The sequence below is a fragment of the Camelus dromedarius genome, chromosome 18, assembly GCF_036321535.1.
Source record: "Camelus dromedarius isolate mCamDro1 chromosome 18, mCamDro1.pat, whole genome shotgun sequence".
NCBI classification, from domain to species: domain Eukaryota; kingdom Metazoa; phylum Chordata; class Mammalia; order Artiodactyla; family Camelidae; genus Camelus; species Camelus dromedarius.
Window position 1 is genome coordinate 9,734,092 of NC_087453.1, and position 27,661 is coordinate 9,761,752.

The 27,661-nt window shown below is 49.6% G+C and overlaps 1 protein-coding gene across 1 annotated transcript in view; it reads left to right on the forward strand.

Annotated features, from left to right (window-relative positions):
* The first annotated feature begins 3,533 nt into the window (after nucleotides 1-3,533).
* PREX1 (phosphatidylinositol-3,4,5-trisphosphate dependent Rac exchange factor 1) overlaps nucleotides 3,534-27,661 on the forward strand; it is a 175,770-nt gene continuing 151,642 nt past the window's right edge. Inside the window, exon 1 of the mRNA XM_031433651.2 lies at nucleotides 3,534-3,881. Coding sequence (XP_031289511.1) covers nucleotides 3,669-3,881 — 213 coding nt within the window. The 5' untranslated portion in view covers nucleotides 3,534-3,668. The remainder of the gene's footprint in view (nucleotides 3,882-27,661) is intronic.

The following is a 27,661-nucleotide window of genomic DNA, read 5'->3' on the forward strand; positions in this document are numbered from 1 at the left end:
GCTTAGCCTGAAACAGGGATAGAAAAAGGAAATCTCCCCCAGCCTGTGATTCCTTAGTCATGTTTGCTTCAGCGAGTTGCTCTGTGCCAGCATTAGCTGGGAGGCAGCCAGCCCCGGACCAAGGGAGTCCCCATTGATGACTCCAGGCCTGACCTCTCTATCTGAGTAATGAGACCTGGGTAGGCAGAGGCCTAGAGGTGCCACCAAACAACTCTGGAGAAGCTGAAAGCATCTCGTTTTTGTGTTTGCTTGTTTACTGATTTATTGATTGTTAATTTGGTTATTGTCTTTCTCCTTCCGCTCTAGACTGGAAGCTCCAGAAAGGCAGGAAACTTATCTGCTGTGGTCATTGCTGTATGCCAGCCTGGCATTTGGCAGGCCTTCAATAAACACTCATTGAATGAATGACAGAAGGAACTTGCTGTGTTCATTTGTTTAATTCCTTATTGTCTGTCCCCTCTGCTGGAGTGATGTCAGCTCTATGAGGGCCTGAATGTTGTTGGTCTCATTCACCTCTGCAGTCTCAGCTCCTCACCCAATGCTCAGCACATAGTAGGTGCTTGTGGCAGACACCTCTCTTAACAACGGAACCCCAAGTTGTTCAGGCAGACATGCCCCAGGAAATGGAGCAGGATGGTTCTAAGTTGATAGTGACAAGCCTGCTCCTGCTCAGGGATGATTTAAAGGTGGCCACATGACCCAGTCTGGCCTGTGAGGTGTAAGGGAGAATCTGCTTGCTGCGGCTTTTGGGGAACGTTTTCTCCCTGTGATAAAAGAGAAGCACAGAGGAGCACCCCCTTTAACCTCCTCTTTCCTTTTCTGCTGTGGAGTTGTGTTAGCTGGTGATATGGCAGGTGCAGCAGCCCATCTTGCGACTCTGAGGCCCCAAACCTTGGAGGAAAAGCCAACATGATGAGGACAGCTGGTTCATAGGTGCCTTGGTCCTTGATGATGCCACCAAGTTCTGAACCAGCCTGAGGAGCCAACCTCCTCTGGACCTCCTGTTAAATAAAGTGTCCTATGGATTAACCCATCAGTAGCCCATTTTTCTCCTCCTTGCATCTCAGTGTATCCGGATGTATTCAGCACTCAATCCATGAGTTGAATAAATTAAAGCCTTCACTTATGGAGCGCTTGCTATCTGCTCTAAGCACTTTGCTCATATTAACTCAGGAATCTTTGCAACAACCTTATGATGTGGGTACAGTTATGATCCTCAGTTCCCAGATGATGGAAACGAGGCACAGAGAGCCTAAGTAATTTATTAAGACTTGTATCATTTTTCACTATGAACGGGCTGGTGGGGGAGAAGTATTCCAGAGGAATCTGAGAGGGTAAAAGAATGTAGAAGAGACGGGGTGGGCCAGGAACGGGCTCCATCCACAAGTGCGGAAACGTCTGGGTCGGGCTTGTTGGCAGTGCGGGCCAATTCTTGGGTGAAGTATGGGGTGTGTGTGTGTGTGTGTGTGTGTGTGTGTGTAAGAAATATCTCTGAAGTTGAAGTTCATCATCCTTGGTCACAGCTGGGAAGGGGACTAACATTCATTAAATACCTACTATGTGCCAGCTATCCGTGTCAGGGACTTTGTATCAATGGTTCTCAACTGGGGGCAATTCTGTCCCTCAGGGACATTTGGCAATGTGTGGAGACATTTTTGGTTGTCACATCTGGGGAGGGAGTGCTACCGGCATCTAGTGGGTACAGTATGTCTGCTAAATGTCCTACAATGCATAGGATGTCACCTTCCCACAAAGAAGAGGATTAATTAAAGATAAGGCAACTGAGGGTCAGAGAGGTGCTATCACCAGTTCAAGGTCACACAGCACAGCAGAGTTACTCCAGAGACCTTCTGGAGAACCTAAGAGCCAGCCACCCTTTGGACACAACTGATTCCACTACCCAAACCTGGCAGGCTCACGGCCCTCACACCCTTGACTCTCTGTCCAGGGGAACCTTCACTTACCCAAGGCCCAAGGCAAATGTTGCCTTGTCCAAGCTCACAAAGATACAGAGCTCTGAGAGGGCAGAAGCCAGCCCACTCTCTCTCTGTGTCCTTAAGCACTTACAATGTTTACCCAGAGGCCATTGGGAGAACAATTCTGGGTATCTGGAACAGAAGATAAATAAGCAATAGTGTTTCGGCCTAAAGGATGATTGCAGTATATAGGGAGATATTACAAGAATCAGCCATTCCACTGAGGAGACAGTACAACCTCTGGCTCGTGAATAGGGGCAGGTTAGGGATTGTGCAGACAGTCTGGAGAGTGGGGCCAGGCTAAGAGGCCTGTTCATACATGCAACTTTAATTAAGAATAAATATTTATAGAGCATTTTCTACGTGTTAGACACTGTTCTAAGTACTCCCTATAGATTAACACATAAGCCTGTGCAGGTACCATAAGCTAGGTACCACGATTATTTCCCTTGTATCGATGAGAACACTGAGGTTCTTGAGGCCCGGAAACCAGGGCAAGGCCACCCAAGGAAAGGAGCAAATGTGGGAGCTGGGATTTTAACCTGAGCAGCTGACTCTAGGCCCCAGGGGGATCATCCCTTCATACCTTCCTGTGAGGCCGGTGAGGACACTTGTGCAGCAGTTCGCTGATTATCAAGGTCACACAGAGCAGCCTAGACTAGAAGCCGGGTTTCCCAATGCCTTATCCCGGGTGGTGGGTGGATGGGGGTGGGGGGCACGGCCAAAACGGTTGAACGGTTGCCACTTGATATTACTTTCCTCTAGGAAAGGTTGGAAACGCAGGCTCACCTCATGGGGGGCATAGAATTATAAAGAAAGAGAAAAAGAACGGAAGGAAAGAAAAAGGAAGGGGGAAAAGGAGTAAGAAAGAGACAGTCGCGAGCCTTCCTTCCCAAGGTCGTGGCAGCGCCTGAGGGCACCCAAAGGGCCGGGTGTCCCAAAGGCACGGACAGGGGTTGCCGCTTTCTTCCCGTGGCGGCGCGGGTTTGCTCCCGAGCGGCTCCGCTGCCAGCTTTTCCAAACCGGCGTTGACTCAGCCCTCGCGGCGGCGGCGGGCGGCCGCGGCGGCCGGACTTGCGTGCGTGTGCTGCGCGCGGTGGGTGCCGCGTGTGTCCGGGTGGGAGTGGCGTAGCCCGCGGCGGGCGTGGTGGTGGCGGGGGGGGGGGGGCGCCACGCGTCTGGGCGCCGAGTTGGTGCGCGGGCCGCGGCGGGCGCTGAGATTTGGGTTCTCCCGGCCCCGCGGGGCCCCTGCCGAAAGGTTCCCACCCCAGCGCCCCGGGCGCCCCTCTCCGGCCGCTCGGAGCTTCAGACCGAGTCGCCCAGCGCCGCCGCGCGTCTTCAAGGGGCCCCGTGCGCGCACGGAGCGCCTCTGCGGCCCGAGCGCGGCGTGGCACTTGGCAGACGCTCCCTTGGCAGCGGGGGTGGCGGTGGCGGGGCCTGCAGTCTGGGAGCCCCGAGGACCGGCCCCCTCCCGCCCCTCGTCCAGCCTCCGCGCGCTGCCTCCGCCCCCGGCCCGGGCCGCCCACCCCCAGTCCCGCCCGCTCGCCCGCCCGCCGCGCCATGCGCCGGGCCAGCCGCTGAGCCCGGCCCGCCAGCGCGCCCCGTCAGGGATGGGGCGCCTGGACGCCTGAGTCGCCGCTGGGCGCGACCTCCGCGCGGAGGAAGGAACCGGCGCCGCGCGGCCGAGCTAGAATGGAGGTGCCCGGCGGCAGTGATCCCGGCGGCGCCGGGGCTGGGGACGGTGCCCACCCGGACCCCCGGGCCCCCGGCGCCACTGCGCCCAGCTCCGGCCCGTGCGCGGCCGCCCGGGATTCGGAGCGCCAGCTGCGCCTCCGCCTCTGCGTCCTCAACGAGATCTTGGGCACCGAGAGGGACTACGTGGGCACCTTGCGCTTCTTGCAGTCGGTGAGTGTCGCTTGCGGAGCGCGGGGACAGCGTCCGCTCCAGCCGCCAGACCCGCTGGGGAGCACAGGGGCCTCTGGCTCGGGGCGGTCTCCATAACCTGTGGCCACGGTCCCTGGGGGGTCGCGAGAGTCGCCTTAGGGGGCGCCTCGCGGGGCAGGCAGAGGAGTGGGGAGATGGGGCTCCTTCAGAGCTGGGCTGTCGCCTCTGGCCAGCCCCGCGGTGCTGCTCCTACTCGGGGTCTCCCGTACCCCGTTTCCCCCCCAGCACGCTGCTCTTTTGTCTTTTTCTTTCCCCCTCCCCTTCTTTCAAATAGTTTTAAAATTAGTTACATCCATGAGACAGGGTCTCTGGGACCCAGGCTCCGGGAGCTTTGGCTCCTGCGTTCTTTTTCCCGGGGATTTTTTCGCCACCTAGTGCACTACGGACTAGTCATCTAGGACCTTAGAAATCTTACAGCCCAGCGTTCCCGCGCGCCGAGTAGAGTAGGATAAAACCCAAAGCCTGGAGGAGGGACAGAGGTCGACAAAACCCCGGGGTAGGACCCCTTTTGCCCACGCATACGCTTTTGCTGGAGGTTGGGGACAGTGGGTTTCGAACTCACGACTCATTGGTTCAGTCCCACCGCTCCCTACCCGCCCCTAAGTCCAAGTTGCAAAACCACAGCGTCAGACTCTGTAAAATAACTGAGCGCTTATTATGTGCCAGGCGCCTACGTGTGTCATCAGGTTTAATCTTCACAAGTAGCCCATGAAGTAGGCACGAATAGTTCCCTCATTTTTCAGATGGAAGAGTTTAGCTCCAGAGAGGTTGAGTAACTTGCCCAGAATCACACAGCTGGTTCAGTTAACCGAGTTTTGAACCAAGGCAGTTCCATCTCTAAACCCCTATTCTATGCTGCATTTCTTCTTTTTTTTTCCCCTGTCAGAGGGAGGAAGGGGCTACTTCCCTGCTCTCCTAGGAAGTGAGAAAAGTGGCTAGGGGGTGGAGGGAGTGGAACTGAGGCGAGCCTCGCTGGAAGTTAGGAGACTCTGAGGGCTTTAATCTCTGTGCCGCCTGCTGGGACCTCATTTACTCCCTTTTCTGCTCTAGGAAGTCTTTTAATCCTGGTTCAGGAAGGGCTGGTGGGGGGTGGGGGGTGGGCAGGGGCCACTGGTGGTTCCTTCAGAAACCCCAGAGCCAGACTCTGCAGCTCCCAGTCTCTGGGGGAAAGAGGGAGACCCTGGCATCCTCTGGGATCCCCTGTGGCTTGGGGGTGCAGCTGAGGCTGTGTGAGGTCCAACTTTTAACTTGAGGATAGAGCCCTTCTTTCTGTGAAAAGAGGGGTGTGTGTGTGTGTGTGTGTGTGTGTGTGTGTGTGTGTTGGGGGAAGAGTTGTGCAGAGGCATTGAAAAACCATTTGGCTAAAGGACCCTTCCAGAAAGGCCTGTGAGAATAAGGCAGGGTTGGCGTTTCTTTCCCATCTCTCCCTTTCTCACAGTTTAACAAAAAAAGAAAAAAGAAAAAGAAAAAAAATCTGCTCAGTTTGAAGCTGGCAGTTTCTGAATTAAAGATGTAGGCAGCCCTGGTGTCTCTGAGCAATGTCAAATTCTAGGGAACTCCTCACTTCTCCTTCTGAGCCACTCCCTGCTTCTCAGACTGGAAGGGAAAGAGGAAAGACAAACCAATTTTTATATTAATGGGAAAGAAAGTATACCTCTTCCTCCCACGCCCTTGCCCTAGATGTGCCTGGCGGTGCCTTTCAGAACAGACAGAGAATGCGTTTGGGTGAACTGTGGTTTTAAATTGTCCATGTGTAGAAGCCGAGGGAGCTGGAATAATGGAAATTGATTAGAATCAACCATTCTTATTATTAAAGAAACAGAAAAAAGAAAAGATTTCTCTACTTCCATGTTATCTCCTTGACAGTTTGAAATTGCTGACTTTGTCTTTTTTTTTTTTTTTTTAAATCTATCAGTTTTGAGGTGAGCTGGTTCTGACTTTGATGTCTTGGACCACTCCTGCACCTGTCCTGGCCTCAGTGTCCCCTACTTGTCAAGTGAGGGGAGGGGAATCCAGACTTTCTTAATATCTTGTCCTTTTGGGGTGTCCTTAAGCTGGGGCCAGAAACAGACTGATTGTGTAATTTGACCAGCCATACCTCCAATCTGTGAGCTGCAGGAGACCTCTGTTGTTTTGCTCCATCAGAAACCACCCCTAAACAACTCAAAGCCTTTCAGTTTTCAAAATCCAGGGCTGAGCACTTCACGAACTGCTAATTACCAAGGCTTTCCCCAGCATCGAGGCTGGCAGCCTGCAGGTCGTGATTCTCTTCTGTCTTTCCACTCTCTTCTCCCAGCCTTTATGCTTAGGGATTGTTCCCGCTCAAAAGAATGCTGGGTAATCCCTCTCTGCTTTTAATTCCATGTGGCAGAGGCAGATCTTGAAGGGCTGCCCTGGACTTCTTGTGTCCCTCGTTTTTAGGGTGTGTCATGGGTAGAATGAAGCCTCTGTGGTACACTGAGCATGGTGAGAAATGCAGAAAAGCCAGGTCTGGCTTCCTGCTCTCAGGGAGGGGATGTTCTAGACAAGGGTGGCAGAATGGGTGTTAATAGAAATCTGAGTACGAATCTGGGCTCTGGAGCCAGAGTGCTTGGGGTCAGGTCCTTGTGCTGTGTGACTTTAGGCAAGAGACTTGACCTTTCTGAACCCCACTTTCCTCATCTGTAAAATAGAGGATGATAATAGATCTTTTACAGGATTTTTAAGAGAATGAATGAGTTATATAAATATACATAAAGCACTTGGAACAATGCCTAGCAGGTAGTAAGGCATTTCTAAATTTTAGTTATTGTCATTAATTGTTATGTTATATGATAATTAAACAAGTAATACAGATGATTAGGATTATAGGATTCTAGCATCCAGCAAGCAAGAGTAGTCAGGGTGGGCTGCCTGGAGGAAGTGAGATCTGCGTCAGCACTGAAAGGAGGACAGGAACTCTGAGTGAATTTCCTTTTGACCAATTACATTCCGGAACCAGTGGTTTTGTTTGGTTCCGGGCCTGGGGCTCTGTGGTTCCTCCAAAATCTCCGCATCTTTCACCACCTCCTTCAGGAACTGGATTGCGCCTCCTCCTCTATCTCCAAGTGGGCTGATGACTTTGGTGCTGTATTTTGTGTATGTTTATTTAAGAATCATGGAAAGAGAGGGACAGCCCTCCTGTAGGAATGCTGGATCTCTCTTGGGGAACCCCATAGAGGTTGTGGGAGAAAATGCCCCGGGTTTTGACTGATCTCAGCAATTAGAAGCCCTGGCTTTGTTAGGTGCACCGTGTGTACTCTTGAGCAGTGTTAGTCATGGTAATAACGACAGTCATTACTGTTTGGGAGCTGACACTGATTTTTCATTTACCATTCTAAGCACTTTGCATATATCAGCTCATTTGATCTTCCCAACACTCCTATGAAGGAAGTGCTCTTATTACCCCATTGACAGATCAAGAGACTAAGGCAAAGATAGTTTTAGTATCTGGGTCGTGTAGATGGCTGCTGACTCCAGAACTCACACCCCTAGCCACTTTGCAGACTACCTCTGGCTTATAGAGGGCTTGACACATGACTTATTAATGTGGCAAAACTGGGATTCGAACCCAGGGCTGTGTGACCCTCACCCTCTGCCTGTGCTTTCTCTGGTTACTTCCCCTCTGTGAGGCCGGTTCTCTCTTCTGCAGAATGGGCAGGACTGTAGAAGAATGGAAACATCAGGCTATTGGGTTCCTCCTCTGCACTCCACATCTGTTTGTGACGTGAGAGTTGAGTGTGGGACTCTGCAGCCAGGCTACTCGTGCTCAGATCCTGGATTTACCTGGCACTGACTGTGGGTGGCCCTGAGCAGGTTACCAGCCCTCTCTGTGCTCAGTTTCCCACTCTGTACAGTGGGCATAGTACATCACCAGCTGCATCATGGGTGTTGTTGAAGCTTGAATGAACTTGAGGTTAATGCTCTTAGAACTCTGCCAGGCACACAGTAGGTGCTCAGAATGCTTTGTGGCTTTCTGGGGGATGTGCAGCAGTGAGGGGCAGATGAGGTTGTCTCTTTGGGGCTCAAAGTCTTCCCCCTTAAAGAGAGGCCAGGTGAGCCTTGAACCCACTTGCCTCTTGGTTGGATTGGTTTAGGGTCTCTGCCTGCAAAGGTTGGGAATCTGTCCTCAGGGGCAGGTGCCTGTGGGTCCCCTGATGGGTATGCCAGCTGGGCAGTGATGGGAAGAGAGGCGGAGCCCGGGTGGATGGGCAGAGAGATTCCCCAAGGCTGCCCTTGGCTGAGGACAGAGACCTGTCATTCCCAGGCACCCAGAGGGTCTGCCTGAATTGTCTGGGCCGGGGTCCTTGAGGATCAGGGAGTGTGGTCAGAAAGCTCCCAGAATGCTTTCTGTGGTTCTGCTTTTTGGGGGTAGGAGATGAAAGCTTTTTTTCTCATTGGAACTCTGCTTGCCAAAACAAGAAACTGTGGTTTTGTGTTGTCACTATTTTTTTTTTTAAAGATTCTGTACTCCTAGTCTGATACTAGCGAGCAATGCTGGGGAGTGGGGGCGGGGGACACATTGTTAATTCTGCAGGCACTGAAACAGAGTGACCTAGCCAGTGACGTGGGGGTTTTCATAACGTTGTGTTGTGAAAAGTAAGTTGCTAAGATGTTCTGCCTTGGGAAAATGAGCAGTAACCATAATATACTGTCCGTTGCATGTATAACATTACAGGAGTTTGGGGGAAAAGATGGATGGATGTGTGTTTGTGGAGAAAGGCAAGCAGAAAGATAGAACAGGAGAAATGTACTAAGAAATGCTGTTTGTAATACCCTTTCCACATACCATTATGCGTAGGTATGAGAGTATTTCTTTTTTATAAATCTCCAACAGAAGGAATTATATTTGCAGCATGATTATTGATTAATGCAACAGCAATAGTAATAATAATTTTCTTAACACTTAGGTAGTGCTAAAATGTTCGTAAGCCCCGTGTAAAGCGTTCTCTGTATCAGCTCAAAAGTTCCAGGTATTACTGTGTTTCCCATTTTACAAGTGACACAAAGGCACAGAGAGACCAAGTCATTTTCCCAAGGTCACACAGCCTGACAGAGTGGGGATTCAAACCCAGGTTGTCTGGCTGCATAGCCCGTTATTTTTTACCACTAACCTGAACTACCCCAACATGATGCTGCGTTCATGACTAAAATGACTGCCTTTGTGAGACCTTTGAGCTGCCCAAGTGGGCAAGAATTAAGCCAAAAGATCCAAATTATCTGAGCTTTAGGATGCTGGAGGGCCAGGACCAGGCCACTTTGTGTTGGGCTGAACATCATCAGGAAGTTGGGGAAAGTTTTTTGATGATAAATGCCTAAGTGTCAGCAGGAGTTGGGTGGGGCCCGTGTTTTTATATAGCAAACAGAGCCAAGTACAGGGGAAGCCATAAAGAAATTAGACTGCTTTTCTCAGTGTGCAGATGCACAGGGAGCACCTACCATATCATCCAGGCAGCGTTCTAGGCCATGAAGATGCAGCCGCCAACAGGGCAAATGTGGGCCTTGTCCTTATGAGAAGGATGACTCAACAGGGATGCTAGAATTTGTGCATTTGGATGAGCATGTTCGTCAAATAAGCATTCCGGACACCCATTCGCTATTATTCTGGTGTTTGCTCTTTTAACCATTTATCTGTCACTTTAAGAAGAGATGGATGGGTAGGAGTTTGGGATTAACATGTACACACTACTGTGTATAAAGTAAGCAAGGACCTACTGTATAGCACAGGGAACTATTCTCGATATCTTGTAATAACCCATGATGGAAAAGAATAGAAAAAGAACATATATATGTATATGTATAACAATCAATTTGCTGTACACCTAAAAATGCACAATATTGTAAATCATCTATACTTCAGTTAAAAAAAAAAAAGTGATGGATGGGGTTGGTGTCCCTGGCTTTTGAAGGCTTCAGGAGCACCCCTTTCTTAGAGAGTGTCCCCCTTTATCAGCCCAGTGAGCAGAAGAGCTGTTGGGCTCGGGGCCACTCCCTCAGATTAAGAAACCCACATCCTCTTTGCTTTACAGCCACCCCTCTCTTAAAGCTTTACAAGAGTAAAGTCTTTGAAGCAGGCTGTGCCTAACTGCAGGACTTCACTTCCTAGATTTTTGTGATTTCTTATCTTTTTCCCAAGAAACACAGGTTCTCTGGCTGGAACGCTGGTGGGAGGTGGGTGACCAGAGTGGGCGGGTCCTCTAACTGGAGTGTGGAGTCCCACTGGCCTTGTTTCGTGGGCACAGCGTGAGGTCAGAGCTCCCAGAATTTAGGAGACAGAACTTGAGAGCAAGCCAGGAGGTGGAAGGTCTGAACCTCCTGGTTTTGCAGGTGAGACCCCCAAGGGGACCTCCTGTAGAAGTTGGGGCCCCCGGAGGGAGGTGAGCCCTGGTCAGGGGTGGTGGCTCTGCAGCTGGTCAGGGCTCCATCCTGAGAATTTTGGGGAAGGGCTTAGGGAGCCTGCAGCCTTCTCTGGAGATGTGTTTTAGCTTGGATCCACTGTCTCCCTTAAACAGGTTCCGTGGGGGGCATTTCCAGCCCTAGGGTCTGGTCTGGGGTGAATCATCCGTCAATCAGCCATCGGCACTGTTGGCGTATTGGGTGGGATCGCTCTTTGTTGCGGGGCTGTCCTGTGCATTGTGGGAGGTTTAATAGCATCCCTGGCCTCTACCTACTGGATGCCAGTAGCACCCCTTCACCTTCCCCGACCCCTGGGTACAATTAAACCTGTCTACAGACATTGCCACATGTCCCTTGGGGGCAAAACAGCCCCTGGCTGGGAGTCACTGGCTAAAACCTCCATTGACCACCAGCTAGGCTTTTAGACCACTTTAGGACGTTTACATACATACGTACATACGTATGGAATTGATGTGTGTGTGTAAATGGGTACGTGTTAACATAAATGGCAAGATACAGTTTGTTATTTTCACCCTGCAGTGTGTCTTGGGTTCATAGTTAAGAGCACAGACTCTGGAGACAAAGGGCCTGGGTTGGAAACCCGGCTCTGCCCCTGTGTGACCTTGGATAAGTCCTTTTGCCTCTGTGAACAGGTTTCCCCGTTCAGTGAAGTGGAGGTAATCGTAGCCATGGTGGGGGTGCTGAGAGGAGTGAGTGTCGTCATCCATGCACTTGGCACAGCTGTGGTAGGGTCAGTCTCCCCGAAATACTGGCCGTGGAAGGAAGAGAAGCCCTCCAGCCTCCCGGCCAAGTGTGGATTTTTAGGTTTATTTTAGTTTTTTCAGCTCCTTGAGGACCAGAAGGGAATCTGCCCGCCCGCCTCTCTTTTGTCTTGTGGTCAGACACACAATCTGTGTTTACCCGCCCGGTTCCTTCCCCAGGGTGGAACTGACAGATGATCCCTTGATTCTGGGCCAGGGGAGGTGAGGCTATTTCAGGCTGGCAGGACTAGGGCCACTGAAGGCTGGTAGTGGCAGGTGGCCAGTTGCCACCAGGATCTGAGGTCTTGTCCTTTCCTCCCCTTGCTGGGGAGGGTGGGTGGCTTCTGCAAGGAGCTACTCTCAGGAGGAGTGAGGCCAGCTTTGGGGCGGGCTGTGGGCGGGCAGTCAGTGCGTTCATTCACAAAGTCACTTATTCATTCAATAAATGGACATTAAGTACCTACTGTGTGCCAGACACTGGGCTAGGTGTTGACATGTGGCCAGTACAAGATGGACAGGGTTCTTGTCCTTATGGAATCCTCAGACAATACAAAAAGAGATCACTTGAGAAAGTGACAGGAGGTGTAATAATGATCACATAATTCACTGGGGCCCTCAGTGTGCCAGGTACTGTGCTTTCTATGGATTATCTCTTTGAGTCCTTGCAACAGTCCTCTGAGGTAGATACCATCATTATACCTATTTTGCAGATGGGGAAAGTAAGGCCCAGAGAGGTTGAGTAACTTGCTCAAGTCCACACAGTTTGGGAATGGATACACCAAGGAGGAAGTAAAATGGGGATATGTTAGTGATGGGGATGGTGGCATCTCTGGAGATAGGGTGGTCAAGGAAGGCCTCTCTGGAGAGGTGGCATCTGAGCTGTGTCCTATGGCAGAGAAGGAGCCTGCTATGGAAGGAGTTGAGAAGTGTGTTCCAGGTAGTGGGAACAGCATGTGCAGAGGCCCTGAGGCAGGACCACGTTTGACTTGTTTGAGGTGTAACAGCAAGAGGCCAGAGCGGTTGGGAGGGAGTGTGGGGGAGGTGAGGTTGGCATGGGCAGCAGGGGCCTGGTGGCATGGGCCTCACATGCATGGTGAGCAGTTTGGGTTTGGTCTTATTGGGGTGAGGAGCCCCTAGGGTGGAGCATGGTTTAACTGATAATCTGAAAATCAGGACTGACTGGTGGCCTTCCCAAGGTCCAGCAGCCACCTCCTGCTTCTAGCCTGGACACCTGTCCAGGAGGGAGGACCACACCTTCCCCTCCCCCAGGCAGATCCCCTGTCTGCACCCAGGCTGCTGTGTGACTTGGGGCTGTTTCTGTCCCCTGTCTAGGGGGGTACTGTATCTGAGCTGACCACACCCAGAGAGGAGTTTGGGGCCCCATTTGTGGCCTGGGTGTGGACAGGCTGTGCTGGGAGGGCTGTTGATGGACTCCTGCTTCTTATGAGGGAAGGGTACACCCCTTGTTTTCCGCTCAGGAAGCTGATTTGCATGAATAAAAACTGTTAGGTGGCACCTCTGACTCCACCCTCCACTCATGGCTGTCACAACAGCACTTTACCTGATACCAGCTCTCATCCCCTCCCTGGGAGACATCTTTTTCAGACCCATTTCACAGGTGAGGAAAACTGAGTCACAGAGGGTAACTTGCCCAAGGACACAAGGTTGGGAACTGGCCAGGACGATTGCAGTCACCTCCTCTGCCCTCCCTTTGCCGCCCACTTTCTGTTCTCAATACGTGGTTGGAGGAGTCTGGTTAGCACTTAAGTTAGGTAATGCCACTGCCCTGCTCAAAGCCCTCCACCAAAGCTACCACTTCCCTCAAAGTAAAAGCCAAGTCCTTAGAATGGCCTGGAAGGTCCTGCACGATCTGCCTGGTGCTTCTCCCATCCTCTCTTATCTGTCTTTTTTTCTCACGCAGTTTTTGGGTTTTTAAAACATTGAGATATGATTCACACACCATAAACCTCACCTCCTAAAGTGTACAGTTCGGTGGTTTGAGGATATATTCACAAAGTTGCGCAGTCACACCACTGTCTAATTCTAGGATCTCCAGTTGCTCCTCCTCCCGCCCTCCCTCCTCTCCAGCCACGTGGGTCCTTTCTCAGATGCACCAAGCACACTCCTGCCCCAGGAGCTCCTCACTTGTTCCGTCTGGAATGCTCTTCCTCTGGTACCGCTGTGGCTCACTCCTTCAGGCCTCCCCTGAAACCTGGTGTTCTCCATGAGCTCTTTTCTGACCACCCCCACCCCGCTTCCCACTTGAAATTGTACTCCACCCCTGTGCCCACTTCCTGTCTCCTTTTTCCTGGGTGGTTTTTCATTCACTCTGTCTCTCCAGCACCAAGGACAATGCCTGGCATATAGTATGTGCTCAATAAATACTTGTTGAATGAAAAAAAAAGCCTCTTCTCTGTATACATGTTTTTATTTTCTTCTATAATGGGACTGTCATGATTTATGTAACTGCTAAATGTCCACGTTCAGATTTTTGGGGACCTTGGACTGAGATAGTCTGATGTTCTGTAACACAACAAGGGTGTATGGGTGGGTGTGGGCCAAGCTATGTGTTGCAGGAGAATTTTCCGCAGTGTGGTGCCACGCTTAAGCACCCAGAGTCTGGCCCAGACTGCCTGGATCTGAATCGTGTCTCTGCTCCTCAGTGGCTGTGTGACCCTAAGCAAGGAGTTTCCCCTCTCTGGGCCTCAGTTTCCTCATCTGTAAAGTGGATTGGGACACTTTGCTCAGTGTCTGGCACACAGCCAGTCTCCAGTCAATGATAAGAGTTCTTTTATTGAAATTATTCTTATATTTTAGATTCTTAGTATTTCCGTACTTTTTTGTACTAGGACAGTTGCAGGGTCTCATCTTGAAAAAAATACCTCAGATCATTCCTAGGGCTTGAAATAAGCACCTGAATTCATTTTGGCCAAGTGGCCACTTGTCCCAGACTCCTGGTCTCTGCACTCAGAAGGCAGCTGGGAGCAGAGGCATCTCTGGGATGACTGGCATTTGAAGCTGGAAGATATTATCTACCCCCTCCCCAAGGGAACCTACCGAAAGATGAAAAAAAATGGTCATCTCTTCAAAAATACTTTAAGGCCCCTCCCACTGCCCCACTCTGAAATCTCTTCACAGACCTGAAAGGGCACAGAATAAACCATTCCCACTTGCCGGGTAAGACGATTACACATCCTGCTTCAGCTGCATCCTCACAATTGTGCTGATGAAGAAACTGAGGCCCAGAGATGTGAGGCCACTTGCCCAAGATCACAAGTGAGGACGTATCAGTTACCTATTGCTGTGTAACAAATTACCCCACACTTAGTGGTTTGAAGCAGTCCTGTTGATAATCGTCTTGCAAATTCTGTGGTCAGAATTCCAGGCATGATGTAACTGGGTTTTCTGCTCAGGGTCTCACAAAGTTGCAGTCATGGTCTGGCCAGGACTGCGATTTTGTCTGAATCTTAAGGGGCCTCTGCTTAGGTTCTTGGTCGAATTCGGTACCTTGCAGCTGTAGGACTGAGACCCCACATTTTCCTGCTGGCTGATGGCTTGTGATGGCTCTCACCTCCTAGAGGCTACCCTCAGGTCCTTGTCAGTATGCCCTCTTGAAACATGGCCCCTTTCTAGTGGAAGGCATGGCCCGATAAAGGAAACACGGCCCCATAACCTAATCAGAGGAATGAATTCATGCATGGTCCCACCCACTCAAAAGGAGAACGCATGCTCTAGGGCATGTATATAAGGGGGCAGAACACTTGGGGACCATCTTGGGCTCCCGCTTACCACCATGGTTAATGGTGGATTTGAACTCCGATTGCCTCCAAAGCTGAATTCGACCAAGAACCTGAAGCACAATAAAGCAAAGTGCAGTGATATGAGGTCTGCCTGGACTCTGCTGTTGTTGGGTAGAATGTTCTACAAATGTCATTTGGATCAAGGTGGTTGATAGTATTGTTCAGATCTTTTATGTCCTTATCGATGTTTGAACCTCTTGTTCTACCGGTTCCTGAGTGAGGGCTGTGGACATAGATCTGGGTGTCTCGCCCTTGAACTCTGTCAGTTTTACTTTGCATATTTTAAAGTCATTTTGTTGGGACATACACATTTATGATTAAGTCTTTCTGATGAATTGATTTTTTTTTTATCATTATGAAACACTCCTCTTTATCCCTGTTAATGCTCCTTGTCTTGAAGTCTCTTTGGTCTGATATTAATATAGCTATGCCAGTTCTCTTATGCTTTCTGTTTTCCATCTTTTTCCTATTAGCCTCTTTGTGTCTTTATATTTCAAGTGCATTTCTTACAGGTGTCACAGAGCTGCCTTGCTTTCTTATCCATTCTGACAGTCTTTGCCTTTTAATTAGACTATTTAGCTCATGTACATTTAACGTAATTGTTGACAGGGTTAGGCTTAGGTCTAACATCTCACGATTTCATTCTGGTTTGTTTGATGAGGTGATGGCAATCATAAAGGGTCTCCTTCCTCTCCTGTCCCCACTGTGCTGGAGGTAAGGGGAGCAGAACATTGAGGCTGATTGAATCCAGACTCCTTACTGTGGCTTATAAGATTTTCTGTGATCAGAACCCTGCTCACCACGCCAACCTCATCTCCCTGCAGGTTCATTATGTCCTGGGCCCATCAGCTTTCTTTCTGTTCTTGAACTTGCCAGGCTGGGTCTAGCCTCTGAGCCTCCTCATTTGCTGTTCCTTTTGCCTGCAGCACCTTTGACTGCGCTCCTCCCTCTTGTTCAACTGTGACTCAGTGTCACTTCCTCAATGAGCCTTCAAGTCAAATTCTGTACATCAGCACACCTATTTTCTTCTTGCTACCTGTCACTCCCTGAAATGATCTTGTCAGTTTACTTGGTTAGTGTCTGTCTCCCCAACTAGGATACAAGTCATATGAGGTCAGGGCTGTGTTCACTGACAAACCCCTGGCACCTGGCTCTGTTAGTATCAGTCGAGGGAATAAATGTGTGAGAGAAGAGGATTGAATGGGTGATACTCTGTGACAGAGGCCCTCCTGGCTCTTGCCACCAGGCCTTCCTGGTTCCTTGACTTTGGGGAGCGTGGACCCCAGCGTGGGGAGTGCCTGCAGACTGGCCTCCTTGGCCTCCTGCCCTAAGCATACCGGGAGGGCAGAGGGAGCTCTGTGTCCCAGCCGCTAGCTGATGGCTGGCCAGGCTGTTGATTGGGTGGTTTTTAAGATCTAATTCCCTTTGATCACAATGGTAATAAATACAGTGTGGCGGGGTGGAAGGGTAGACGTTGAAAGTACATTTCCTTATATCAATTCACCTGCAGGCTCTCTTTTATGGAACCAAGTATGGGAAAATGATGTCTTGTGTCACCAGCTGTATATGTTGTACATTTGCACATGTGTTCAGGGGTCTAGACATAAAACCCCAGTATGCTGTATTTATGGGCATTTTAATACATTTTTTGTAAAGTTAATTTTTGGGTAACTTTTTGTTTTGACATTTCAAGGATACAGAGCACCCCATATGCCCTTCACCCAGATGCACCAGTTGTCAGCCATGGGCGACATTTGTTTGGTAGTTCTCCCCTCTTCTTTCCCTTCTCCCCCGCCTCTGCCTCCCCTACATACACACACACGTGCACACGCACACCCGCATTATTATTATTATTATTGCTTGGATCCATTTGAGAGTAATTGCAGGCATGATGCCCCTAAATAATTCAGCACGTATCTCCTAAGAACACGGACAGTTTCTCATATAACCACAGTACACTGAACACAATCAGGAAATATCACATTGGTACTAAATTATATAGTCCACAATCTATATTAAAATTTCACCTATTTTTTCCAGAATGTTTTTTATGCCTACCCTCTCCTCCTTCCCCATCCCCCGTCCAGGGTCCAATCCTGTATCACACGACGTGTTTAGCCTCCTTCTTTGGTGATGTTTCACCTCCGGTGTGGGTGGTGGAAACTCTGCCCTAGGGTGTGGCTCTACCTGTGCTTGTCCTGGGCCACCACTTACCAGCTCTGTGACCTTGGGCAGTGGGCTCTTGGGCCTCAGTTTCTTTCCCTGTAAAATGGGGAAATCTCTGTTCTTACCCCACAGGCTTGTTCTCTTCCCTGCATTTTGTTGAGTGCCTGCTGTGTGCCTGGCCCCTCAGTAGATGCGGGGGATTCAGCTGTCACAGGGCAGGCAAACATCTGGGCCCTGGGGGTGGTGCTGAGAGATTAGGTGCAGTGAAGTGGTAAGCGTTAGGCGCGGTGCTGGCTCCCAGGGGCGCCCTCCGCACACTGGCTGTTTCTGCTGTCACTTTTCTCGTGGTAGAACATTTGCAAAATAAAGACAAGCAGAAAGATCTCACCCTCCAAACAGCCATTTCACCTTTTGCTGCATTTCCTGCTTGTTCTTTGCATTGTGTTAGCCTAGGTGTGATCACACCACACACAAGATATTATGTCTTACTTCTCTCGTCCCTTCTTTGCAGTCCCTCATGTTACCACCAGGCACTGTTCATCACCAGTCCTTTAATGGCATCATAGTGAAACGTGATGGCTCTGGATGCCCACTGTCCACGTCGAATCCTGGCTACTTACTGGCTGTGTAACTGTGGGCAAGTGCTTTATCTGTGTGCGCCTCATTTCTGGAAATGTGGCTCACCTCTTAGATTGATGGGGAAATTAGATAAGTTAAGACCTGTAAAGCTCTCAAAGCAATGCTTGGCACATAGTAAGTGCTCTGTATATATTAGCTATAATTATAATAACTATAATAACATAGTATAACAACATACTAACAAAGTTATTATTATTATTTAACCATTCCTTTTATATTGAGCATTTACATAGTTCTCAGCTTTTCACAATTACAGACCATGTGTGTCTGTTCAAACTGTCAGTTCTTTTATTGATTCATAACTGGGGCTGAAGGGACTGTGGCTTATGACCTTTTGGTCTTTAATAACCCAAAGAAACCATTGGCAACTAGAATCTTTGAACTGGGTTGTCAGAGCAGGAAGAGACCAAGACATCATCTCACCCATTTGTCTCATTTCTCCAGAAGGGGAAACTGAGGCCCAGAACTGTTCAGTGACATGGTCCAGACTTACCAAGTGATTTTTGTGGCTGAAAGGGAACTTGAACTTGAAAGCAGGTTTCCTGACTCTTCTCCTGTGGTTGTTCTGTTTTTGTCTAACAGCGAAGATGCTTGGAGGACAGAGAGGGAGTTTTAAGTTGTATTCAGATGATTTGGAGGAATCCTGTGTGCCTAGAGAGTCCCTCTATCTTTGGGAAACTTCATTGTCAGATTCTTTGACTTCAGCGACTGTAGATGGTGTGTGTGTGTGTGTGTGTGTGTGTGTTACTATCATTCACCGTCCGTGGGTCTGCAGCATCACAAGTTCCAAACTGGGGGTTTTCAGGCTAGCCCAGGCCCATAGGTAGGTTTTGTCAGGCCTGTACAGTGTTTTAAGAATTTTTTATTGGTTACCAATATTGAAAAAAATCAAGAAATTTCATACAAAAAACTCTGCTTCTGGCTTCTTAAATAATCAGAAGATCTGTCCACATCAAGGTTGCATTCCACAGGCAAATAGTTGGCCGGAGCTGAGTAGAAGTTGCCTTCTTTCAACAGAACTTGCAGTCTTCAGTTTGCCACAGTCCCCACCCTTCTCTAATGTCCCCGACACTTAAATCAAATGTTGGTTGCCATTTATCACTGTATATGCTCTGCTGTTTTGTTTTTTTTTTTTCAAAATAGAGTTAAGAGGACATTGTAATATTTCTTCTAATCCTTGTTTTGATCAAATGGAAAACTGAAAGCCCCAGGACAAGAGGGTTGCATGTTTTAAGAAAAGAAGGAGGCACAAGTTTCCCTTTGGAAGAAAGATGTGTTTAGTAAGCAAAAAAAGTGCCTTTTTTTAAGAAGGATACTTTCATTGTCATCATGAAGGATCGCCCTCCCCCCCCACCTGCCTGGCTTGTAGGCAGTTGAGTTTGAGCTGCATCTTGTAGTTGGTGGGTGGTCCTTCTATGCTCTGAGGTGAGTAGAGGGGGAGAAGATGGTCTCTCTTAGGGTGATTGTCTTACTCCAGCTTCCACTTCCTGTGGCCTGTGGGCAATCACTGTCTCTTATTTTTTGCAATATCAGCTGTTGAACTGGAGTTTCCCACATTCATGTGTCCTACTTCCTGAATCTTTTTTTGTACTTATGCTCCTTTGGGAGATGCTGGGGTGCAGACCCCGGAGAGGAAGCAGTGGGCTCCTACACGGGTGCTGGGGGCCCCTCAGCTGCTGGCTGGGTCCTCCTCTTGGACTGCGGGACCCTGCTCCCATCCAGGCAGACTTGGTGTCTTCCTGTGCTTGTGTGGCCCCATGGAGACCTCTCCTTTGCTTTTTTTCTCCCAAATCTAGAAGGTTTTGAAATAATAATAATAATAGTAATAATAATTGTAACAACTACAACAACAGTAATATCACAGCTCTTGCTCATAAGGTCAGCAAATGCTGGTTGTCAGGATTCTTTGGTTGCAAGTGACAGAAAAGCCAGCTCAAACTGCCTTCAGCAGAGAGGGGAATTGCTTAGCTTGTGCTGGGGGAGGGTCTGTTTGTTGTCCAGGCGTGGGCGCTGATTGGCTGTCTTGGGTCACGTGCCCACCCCTGAAGCAGTTACTGAGACTGTCCGGCCAGGTCTGAGTGAGGGGCCCACCTGCACCACGGGGGAGCCGTGGTTCCCGGAAGGCAGACGCCAGGGTCCCGGGCCTGGAAGAAGGGGAGAGATGCCACGTGGGAGCATCTCTTCTCTTCTGAGCTGGTGTTTCCGTCCCAGCTTGGAAGCCTTTGCCTTCTCTCGAGTCTTGGGTCCCAGGGGAACCCTGTTGTCACCTGGCCTGCCTGCAGTGCCTTCTGGCTTTTCCACATCCTACCTTCAAAGCCTTGCTCATATCCTGCTTCCTCAAGAGGCCTTCCCTGACTGTTCCGGTCCTTTCCGTGGATCTAATAATAGCACCAGCATGTATGTGAGATGTTGTCCTCAGTGGACATGTCTCAAGCAACATAACCTCCCAGGAATTTGACGGGGAAGATGTTCCTATGCTGCCTATTTTATAGATGAGGAAACAGAGGCTCAGAGTGGTTCAGCAACCAAAAAGGCTTCAGGGTCACAGAGCAGCCTTCTCTCTTATTGGAGGCTCCACTGGGAGCATTTTGCTTTCTCTGAGGCCACATAGCCTGTCCCTTCTAGGTATCGCACCTTAGGAAAATGACTTAGCCTCTGTATCTGCAGGAAGAGCATTCCAGGCACAGGGAACAGCAAGTGCAAAGGCCCTGAGGCAGGAGCATGTTTCGGGAACAGCAAGGAGGCCAGAGTGGCTGGAGCAGAGTGAGCCAGGTGGCGAGTGAATTGGAGGTGAAGTCAGGGAGGTAACAATAGGAGTGGGAAGGCTGTTGCGCAGGCTGTGCAGGATCTTGTGGACCATTGTAAGGACTTTGCATTTTACTTTGAGTGAGGTGGGAGCCCTTGGAGCTTTTGAGCGGAGAAGGGGAAGAATCTTGCCTAGTTTTCACAGGATCCCTCTGGCTGCCAGTGGAGAATAGACTGTAGGTAGACAGGGTGGAGGCAGAGAGAGGAGGCTGTGTGGTAGCCCAGGTGGAACAACGTGGCAGCTGGGGGCTAGGGTGTTGCTGGGGTGTTCTGCAGGTGGTTAGAAGTTAGCTAATTGCCCCTCCTTTGTGCCTCTGTGTTATTCATTAGCTGTGTGACCTTGGGTCCTGGCTTTGTCTCATTGGGCCTCAGTTTTCTCATCTGCAAAATGGGGTTAATGGTATTATCTTTCTTATTGGGCTGTGGGCAGAAATCGCATGAGATGATGCCTGTAAAGTGCTTCCCAGAGTGCCTGGCACGTTGTAAGCGCTCAGCAACTGTTTGTGGAATGAACCAGTGAGTGAATGACAGGGAGTTTGGGGCTGCTCCAGGTCTACCCAAGGCGTCTACCCCTGAGGTTAGCCCCAGAGTGGGAAGCAGCCCATTTTCCCCGCCCTCAACTCTACCCTCCTCCTCCCCACACACGGAGATTTGAATGAACAGAACCCAGAATGTTCTGGCAACAGTCTCTCCCTCTTTCCTAGTGACAAAGACATCTTTGTTATGCCTGGGTGTGAAATCCATTTCAGAAATGAAGATGGTGCAGGCTCAGGAGGCAGCTTGCAAGGATGGGGAGGGGCTCGGAAGGAAGGCATCTCAGGATCCCATAGATGGATAGCCTGCTCCCCCACAAACATCTAGCTTCATTCAGGTCCAGAATGCTCTTGAACTGGTAGTATTTTGTGGAATGAGAACTATGTGGAGCCATATTTCTGCTGAGCAGCCAACCAGATCAGTCCACATTACCTTCTGTAGCATTATCATTATTTCACTCACACACAAAGTGATAATACCCAGTGCTGGTGTGGCTGCTGGGAAATTGGCAGTTCCAGATGATGCTGTCAGGAGTATTAATGCTGCTGTGTTTTGGGGAAAAGGGTCTGGCACTGTTTGTTTGTTTTATTGAGATATAATTCACACGCAGCACTGTATAAGTTTAAGGTGTACAGATTAGACTTACATACATCATGAAATGATGATCACAGTAAGTTTTAGTGACTATCCATCAGCTCATATAGCTACAAAAATAAAAGAAATAGAAAATTTTTTTTTTGCTTGTGATGTGAACTCTTAGGATTTACTCTTTTAACAACTTTCTTAACAACTTTCACATAGAACGTAACAGCAGTGTTACTGATATTTATCATGTTGTAGTCTGACAATGTTTTAAAAAATAAAAAACCGCAATACCCTACCTTTTGATACAGTTCTTTTGGGAAGCTCTGCTGTAGAACCAAGGAAAAAAAGGATGTAAAGATGTAGATTCCAAAGGTGTTTGTTCCAATTTTGTTTGTAATGGCCCTCCCCCACGTAAAAGGTTTGTCTGGGTATTCAGTAAGGGAGAAAGGGGTAAGGTGGTCGTTTAGCCACGGCTGGGATGCCAGGCAGTGGTTTAAGAGAATGAGCTTGATCTCTTCTCTTGATGTGAAGGACTGTAGCTTCACAAGAGAGGTTAAGTTGCGAGTCAGATGTAGAGGGTGATCCCAATTATGTAGAAAAAAATTAACAACAACAAAAAGACCCCGTGGGTGGGTATTTATGAATGCTGAAAAGGCACTGTAGGATGCACCCCAGGGTATTAATATTGGAGACCTTGGGCTGAGAATGGGGACGGTTTTAGAGAAAGATATTTTATCTTTGAATTTTTTCTGCATTGTGTCACTAGTTATAATTAACACATTATTTTTCAAATTAAGATAAACTGATGATGAAAAAAAGACTGTCACTGGCTTCTCACCCATGTGTGGCAGACTTATGTATTATATTGGGTTGTATAAACCCTCCCATAGTCCTTTGAGAATCAGGATAGTGTGGTGGTTGGTTGAGATTCTGAAACTAAGCTCCATAAATTAAATCTGGGCCCCAGATTTGACATATGGACGGAGACTTTTGCCCTCATGGAGTTGACGTCCTGGTCAGCGTATAACTGTGCCTAGAACAGTGGTTCTCAAACGAGGGCACTCTTTGCCCCCCAGGGGACATTTGGCAAAATCTGCAGGCATTTTTAGTTATCATAATTGCAGAGGAAGGATGCTACTGGCATCTAGTGGGTAGAAGCCAAGGATGTTGCTAAATATCCTCCAGTGCCTTCGGATAGCCCCCACAACAAAGAATTATCTGGTCCCAAATATCAATAGTGCCGAGGCTGAGAACCGTGGGCTCCTTCAATGTCTGGCACATAGTAAGAGCTCAACAAATAATTAGCCGCTGTGATGAAAAGATGACACAAACGTTTCTCTATTTGCTGCCCATCTTACAGACAGGGAAATCAGGGCTTGGAGAGGTGTCGCCCCCATGGAGTGGGAGCGGGATGCCGCATCCCTGGGGGAGGGAGGTGGGGTTCTGGGTTCGGGGCTGGCCTGTTAAGTCGAGAAACGGGGGAGACCCCGACGCCAGGGAGACTCTGGAGACCCAGTCCTGGGTTAGGGGCTGGCTGTTCCTCCTGGTCTCCAGCCTGGTGCCAGCAGTGCTGTCTGCCAGTCACCACGGGGCTTTGGGCCAAGACATGTTCTCAGCCCCCTCCCATGTGTCAGATCTCTGTCATGTTCTCCAAGCTGGCAGTCCTAAGGCGGGGCGGGGTGTCCTCTTTATTTCTGCTCATGAAAGGCTGTGTTTGGCAGCAACACATTGTGTCAGCAGCCAGGGGCCTGGTTGGGGCGGCCCTGCCAGCTGAGTTGGCCTTCGGGTTACCTTGCGTTAGCCTGGCCCCTCTCCCAGCCTCAGTTTCTCAAATGGGTGGCAGAGTGGGGCGAGGAGTGCTGTTTCCTGCCCTGCCTCCTTCTTGGTCGCAGGTAAGATGGTGGATACGGAGCTCCTTTGTCCACAGCAGGTCATTCTGGAAGGAGGAGCTGACGTCATTGTTACTCTCCATCACCGCCTTCCCCCAGCACATAGTCCGGGAGGCTGGTGGGGATGGGAGCCCAGGGGTAAGGAGCGGAGGACAACTTCTTCCCTCTCTCCCTCCATCATTTTATCACCATTCTGTGGTTTTCATCTTGCTCGATCACTTTAAATGCTGTCATTTTACTGACATTTCCCAAATTTATATTTCCTACACTGACATCTACCCTGATCTCCAGGCATCTGTATCCAGGGGACAATGACATCTCTCCCTGTGTCTGTCTCTCTGACTTTATCAACAGACATACCCAACACATTCCTGCCTCGGGACCTTTGCACTTGCTGCCTGTTTGCTCTAGAATACTCCCCAGATAGCCGTGTGGTTCAGTACCTCTTCAGGTCTCTCTGATATCTCATTTTCTTGGTGCAGCCTTCCCTGACCTTCCCATCTAAAATTATACCTCCTCCCCTGCTCCCTACCCTCCTTCTCCATTGCACTTATATTTTACCCACTTGTTTGACTATTGTCTGCTCTCCCCTCCCTAGAATCTAAACCCTTAGAAGGCAGGGATTTTTGTCTCTCCTGTTCCCTGCTGCTTCCAGACCTGGAACAATATCTGGCACACTGTATGTCAGGCCTTCTTTTAGGCATTAGGGACAGAGCTAAATCAAACAATGGTTTATGTCCTCAAGGAGTTCCAGTCCAGGGGAGAGAATCGATACACAAATGATGACTCTCCAGGATTACAAGTGCTTTAACAGATGTATTAGTTAGGGTTGCGAATGCCAGAAACCCCAAATCAGAGTCCTAAGGAAAAAAAGGCTATTATGGGCTCACTTGACTCAGAGGCAATGGCTTCAGGCATAGCTGGATCCAGATGCTCCCTGTCCTGACTCTTAGGACATGTACCCATCCATAAACCAAGTATTGCCTACCCAGGAGCCCAGAACTCTGATTGTTTGGCTTGGGTCACATAGTCATCCTTATCAAAGTAGGTGAGGGATCTGCTTCTCCACGGGCATATGTACCAAGAGCAAGACTCAGGGTTGACTTTCAGGAGGTCGCATTTCCAGATACTACAGAAAGGATAGATTTCACATGGATTCTAATTGGTTTTTGGGCTGTGTGGCCCTGTCTGTTGCAGGCAGTCAGGAGGCAGAGGTGGGTGTGCTGCAGGTTTCTTGGTGACAGGTGGCCCCTGCCTCTCCCCGCCCTTACCTCTTTTGCCTCCTTGCCCCATTCTTTATAAATTTTCCCGGCTCTCTGCCTCTCTGCGGTCCTCCCTTCCCTGTATCACAAAGGGGCTCCAGATGGCCCGGCTCTCGGGGAGTCTGCCACACAAATCTGTTGGGTTCATATCCCCCTTCTCCCTCCCCACCCACATATGTCGGCTTGGGGCTTCTCGGATCCTATTTCAGGCCCGAGGGAGGAAGGATGCTTGGGACCTTGGATGGGCCTCGCTACTGTCTCTGATCTGTGGTGCTCAGAGGCCATGTTTTACCTCTGAGTGGCTTCATAGACCTGCCCTAGTCTTTTCAGTTCCCAGGGATGCCCTAGAACCAGACAGTCTTGCCATTGCCCACCTGTCCTGGGGTCTACACTGGAATATCTCAGGTTTTACTGTACATATGAACTGCCTGGGGTAGAGCTAATTAAAATGCAGATTCTGGATCAGGAGGTCTGGGGTGGGGCCTGAGATGCTGCCTTTGTAACAAGCTCCTAGGAGATGAGGTGCCCACGCTGGTGGTCTGGGAACCGCTCTGAGTGGTGAGGGTCTAAAGCACTTTCTCAGGGAAGCTTTCCTTGGCCCCCACCCCACCCCATCATATCTCCTGTTACTCTCAGAACTGCCTTCTTCTCTCAGAGCCCTTGTCCCAAAGGGAATGGGTGATTTGCACACCATGTTAGATATGCTTTAAGTTCCAGGAATTTTGTTTTCTGCTGCCTTCATACTGTCAGCAGCTACTGATGAAGGTCCTACTAGATGCGAAGAGTTGGAGAAGCAGTAGTGAACAAAACAGACAAAAATCCCTGCTCTCAGAGATCTGGCATTTGAATACGGGGAGGTGGACAATAAACACAGGAGAAAAATCTGCGGGTGACGAGTGTTATAAATATGATAATACAGGGAGGGATATGAATTAGACAGTGTTGGGGGCTGTTTTGGATTTGATGAGCAGAAAAGGCTTGTCTGATGAGGTGACTTTTGAACTGGGACCTGGATGCCGAGAAGCCAGCCATCAGGACAAAAGCAGAGGGAATTGTGTCCCAGGCAGTAGGAGTGGCCTGTGCAAAGGCCCTGAGGCAGAGATAAGCTTGGCCAGTTTCAGGCTCAGCCGAGAGGCAGGCGTGGCTGGGCTGGAGGGAGTGAGGGGAGAGCGGGTGGGAGAAGAGGTCTGAACAGTATTGTGGGAGCTGCATCACGGGGCCAAGGTGAGGAGCTGGGCTTTTATTATGAGAGCAATGGAGGGTTTTCAGCCAGGGAGTCACAGTGAATGACTTGTCTGAGAAGAATCCCTCGGGCTGCCGTGAAGAAAGCAGATGACTGGGGGACGGGGAGGGGAGTGGCCGAGTTTAGGATTTGGGCTGGTTTCTGAGCAAAAAGCATTTCCATGTAGCTGAAGCTGTTGCCTTGGCTCTCAGCTACTTAAGGATCATGCTTTGGCCAAAACAGATCCCTTAAAAGGATGGTTTTAGGAGCCTTCTGGGTACTGCTCTGCGTCGCTCTGGACTTGCTTCTGAGGAGACGGCTGACGCTGGGTGGGCAGGTGGAGGGGGGTCTCATCTCCTCAAAGCTTGTCAGCAAGTGGGAGGGCCTGGCTGGGCCTGGTGCCTCAGAATTAGTCTTTAACGTCATTTATCCAAACAGACAAGAGAGTTGCTGAAAGGAGAGATATTCCTTATCTTGCTCAGATAGTTTCCATAAAGCTGCGCGGCCTGTGGTATCAATATATATTGATACCAACATATGATACCTTAGGGCCATAAATGATAACAGCTGATACTTTGAGTGTTTCCTTTGTAGACCATGTTCTAAGCCCCATAGTTGTGTGCTCTCATGGTATACTCCCTGTAAGCTATGAGGGAAGGACTCTTACTGTCCCCATTTTGCAGATAAGGGAACTGAGGCCCAGAGCAGGGCAGGAACTCGCCCAAAAGCCACCCAGTTCGTAAGTGGCACATTTTAAGCTAATATATTTTTAGAAATCCTGTGACAATTTGCATCCACAATAGCTTGGTCATATGTCATGTATATTAAAAGCATCCATCTCCTGAAGGTCAGTATTGAAAGCACAGCATGGGTCCTGGGGCCCTGTTTGGCCCAGTTCGAGACCCTCAGGATGGGGTGCGTGGGACATTCCTACCATTCGAGAGGCTGTGCTCCTTCTACTCGGTGCTGACTGTGGGCAAGTTCTGCAGCCTCCCTGGTCCTCAGTTTCCTCATCTGTGAAATGGGGGAGGAAGGAGGAGAACAGAAGCTCCATCAAAGAAAACCTACTTCAGGGGTTTGGACAGAGCCTGGCGCACCTCCGTGCTTGGTGATTGTCAGCTGCTGTCACTTTTGCTATTATTATTATCTTTATTTTTATGGATGGGTGGAGTGGTAAATAGAGTGACCAACTGCCCTGGTTTGCTTGGGACTGTCCTGGTTTTAAAACTAGAAGTCCCACATCCCAGGAAACCCCTCAGTCCTAGACAAACTGGGACGGTTGGTCCCCCTGTGGTTAAAGTGCTTATAAATAGGTTTAGGCCCTGGTGCCAGCTGAGCCTCAATTTGCATCCAGCTCTGCCACTTCCTGGCTATGAGACCTTGAGCAGGTCACTTAGCCTCTCTGTGCCTCAGTTTCCCCATCTATAAAATGGGGAGTGATGATAGTACCTACCTCAAAGGATTTTTGTGAGGTTTCAGTGGGATCATGAGTATAAACGGTTGGGTGAACTAGTTGCATTCAAATTGTCCGGGGGGCTTCAGTGGACCGGATAGAGGCTGGGTGTGGGGCTCCATGGGCCTTCCCCTCCCCCACAGCTGGCCCCAGCTTCCGAGTCAGGCTGGCTCCATCTTCGTCCACATCAAAGTCCTCCCAGGGCCCCTTT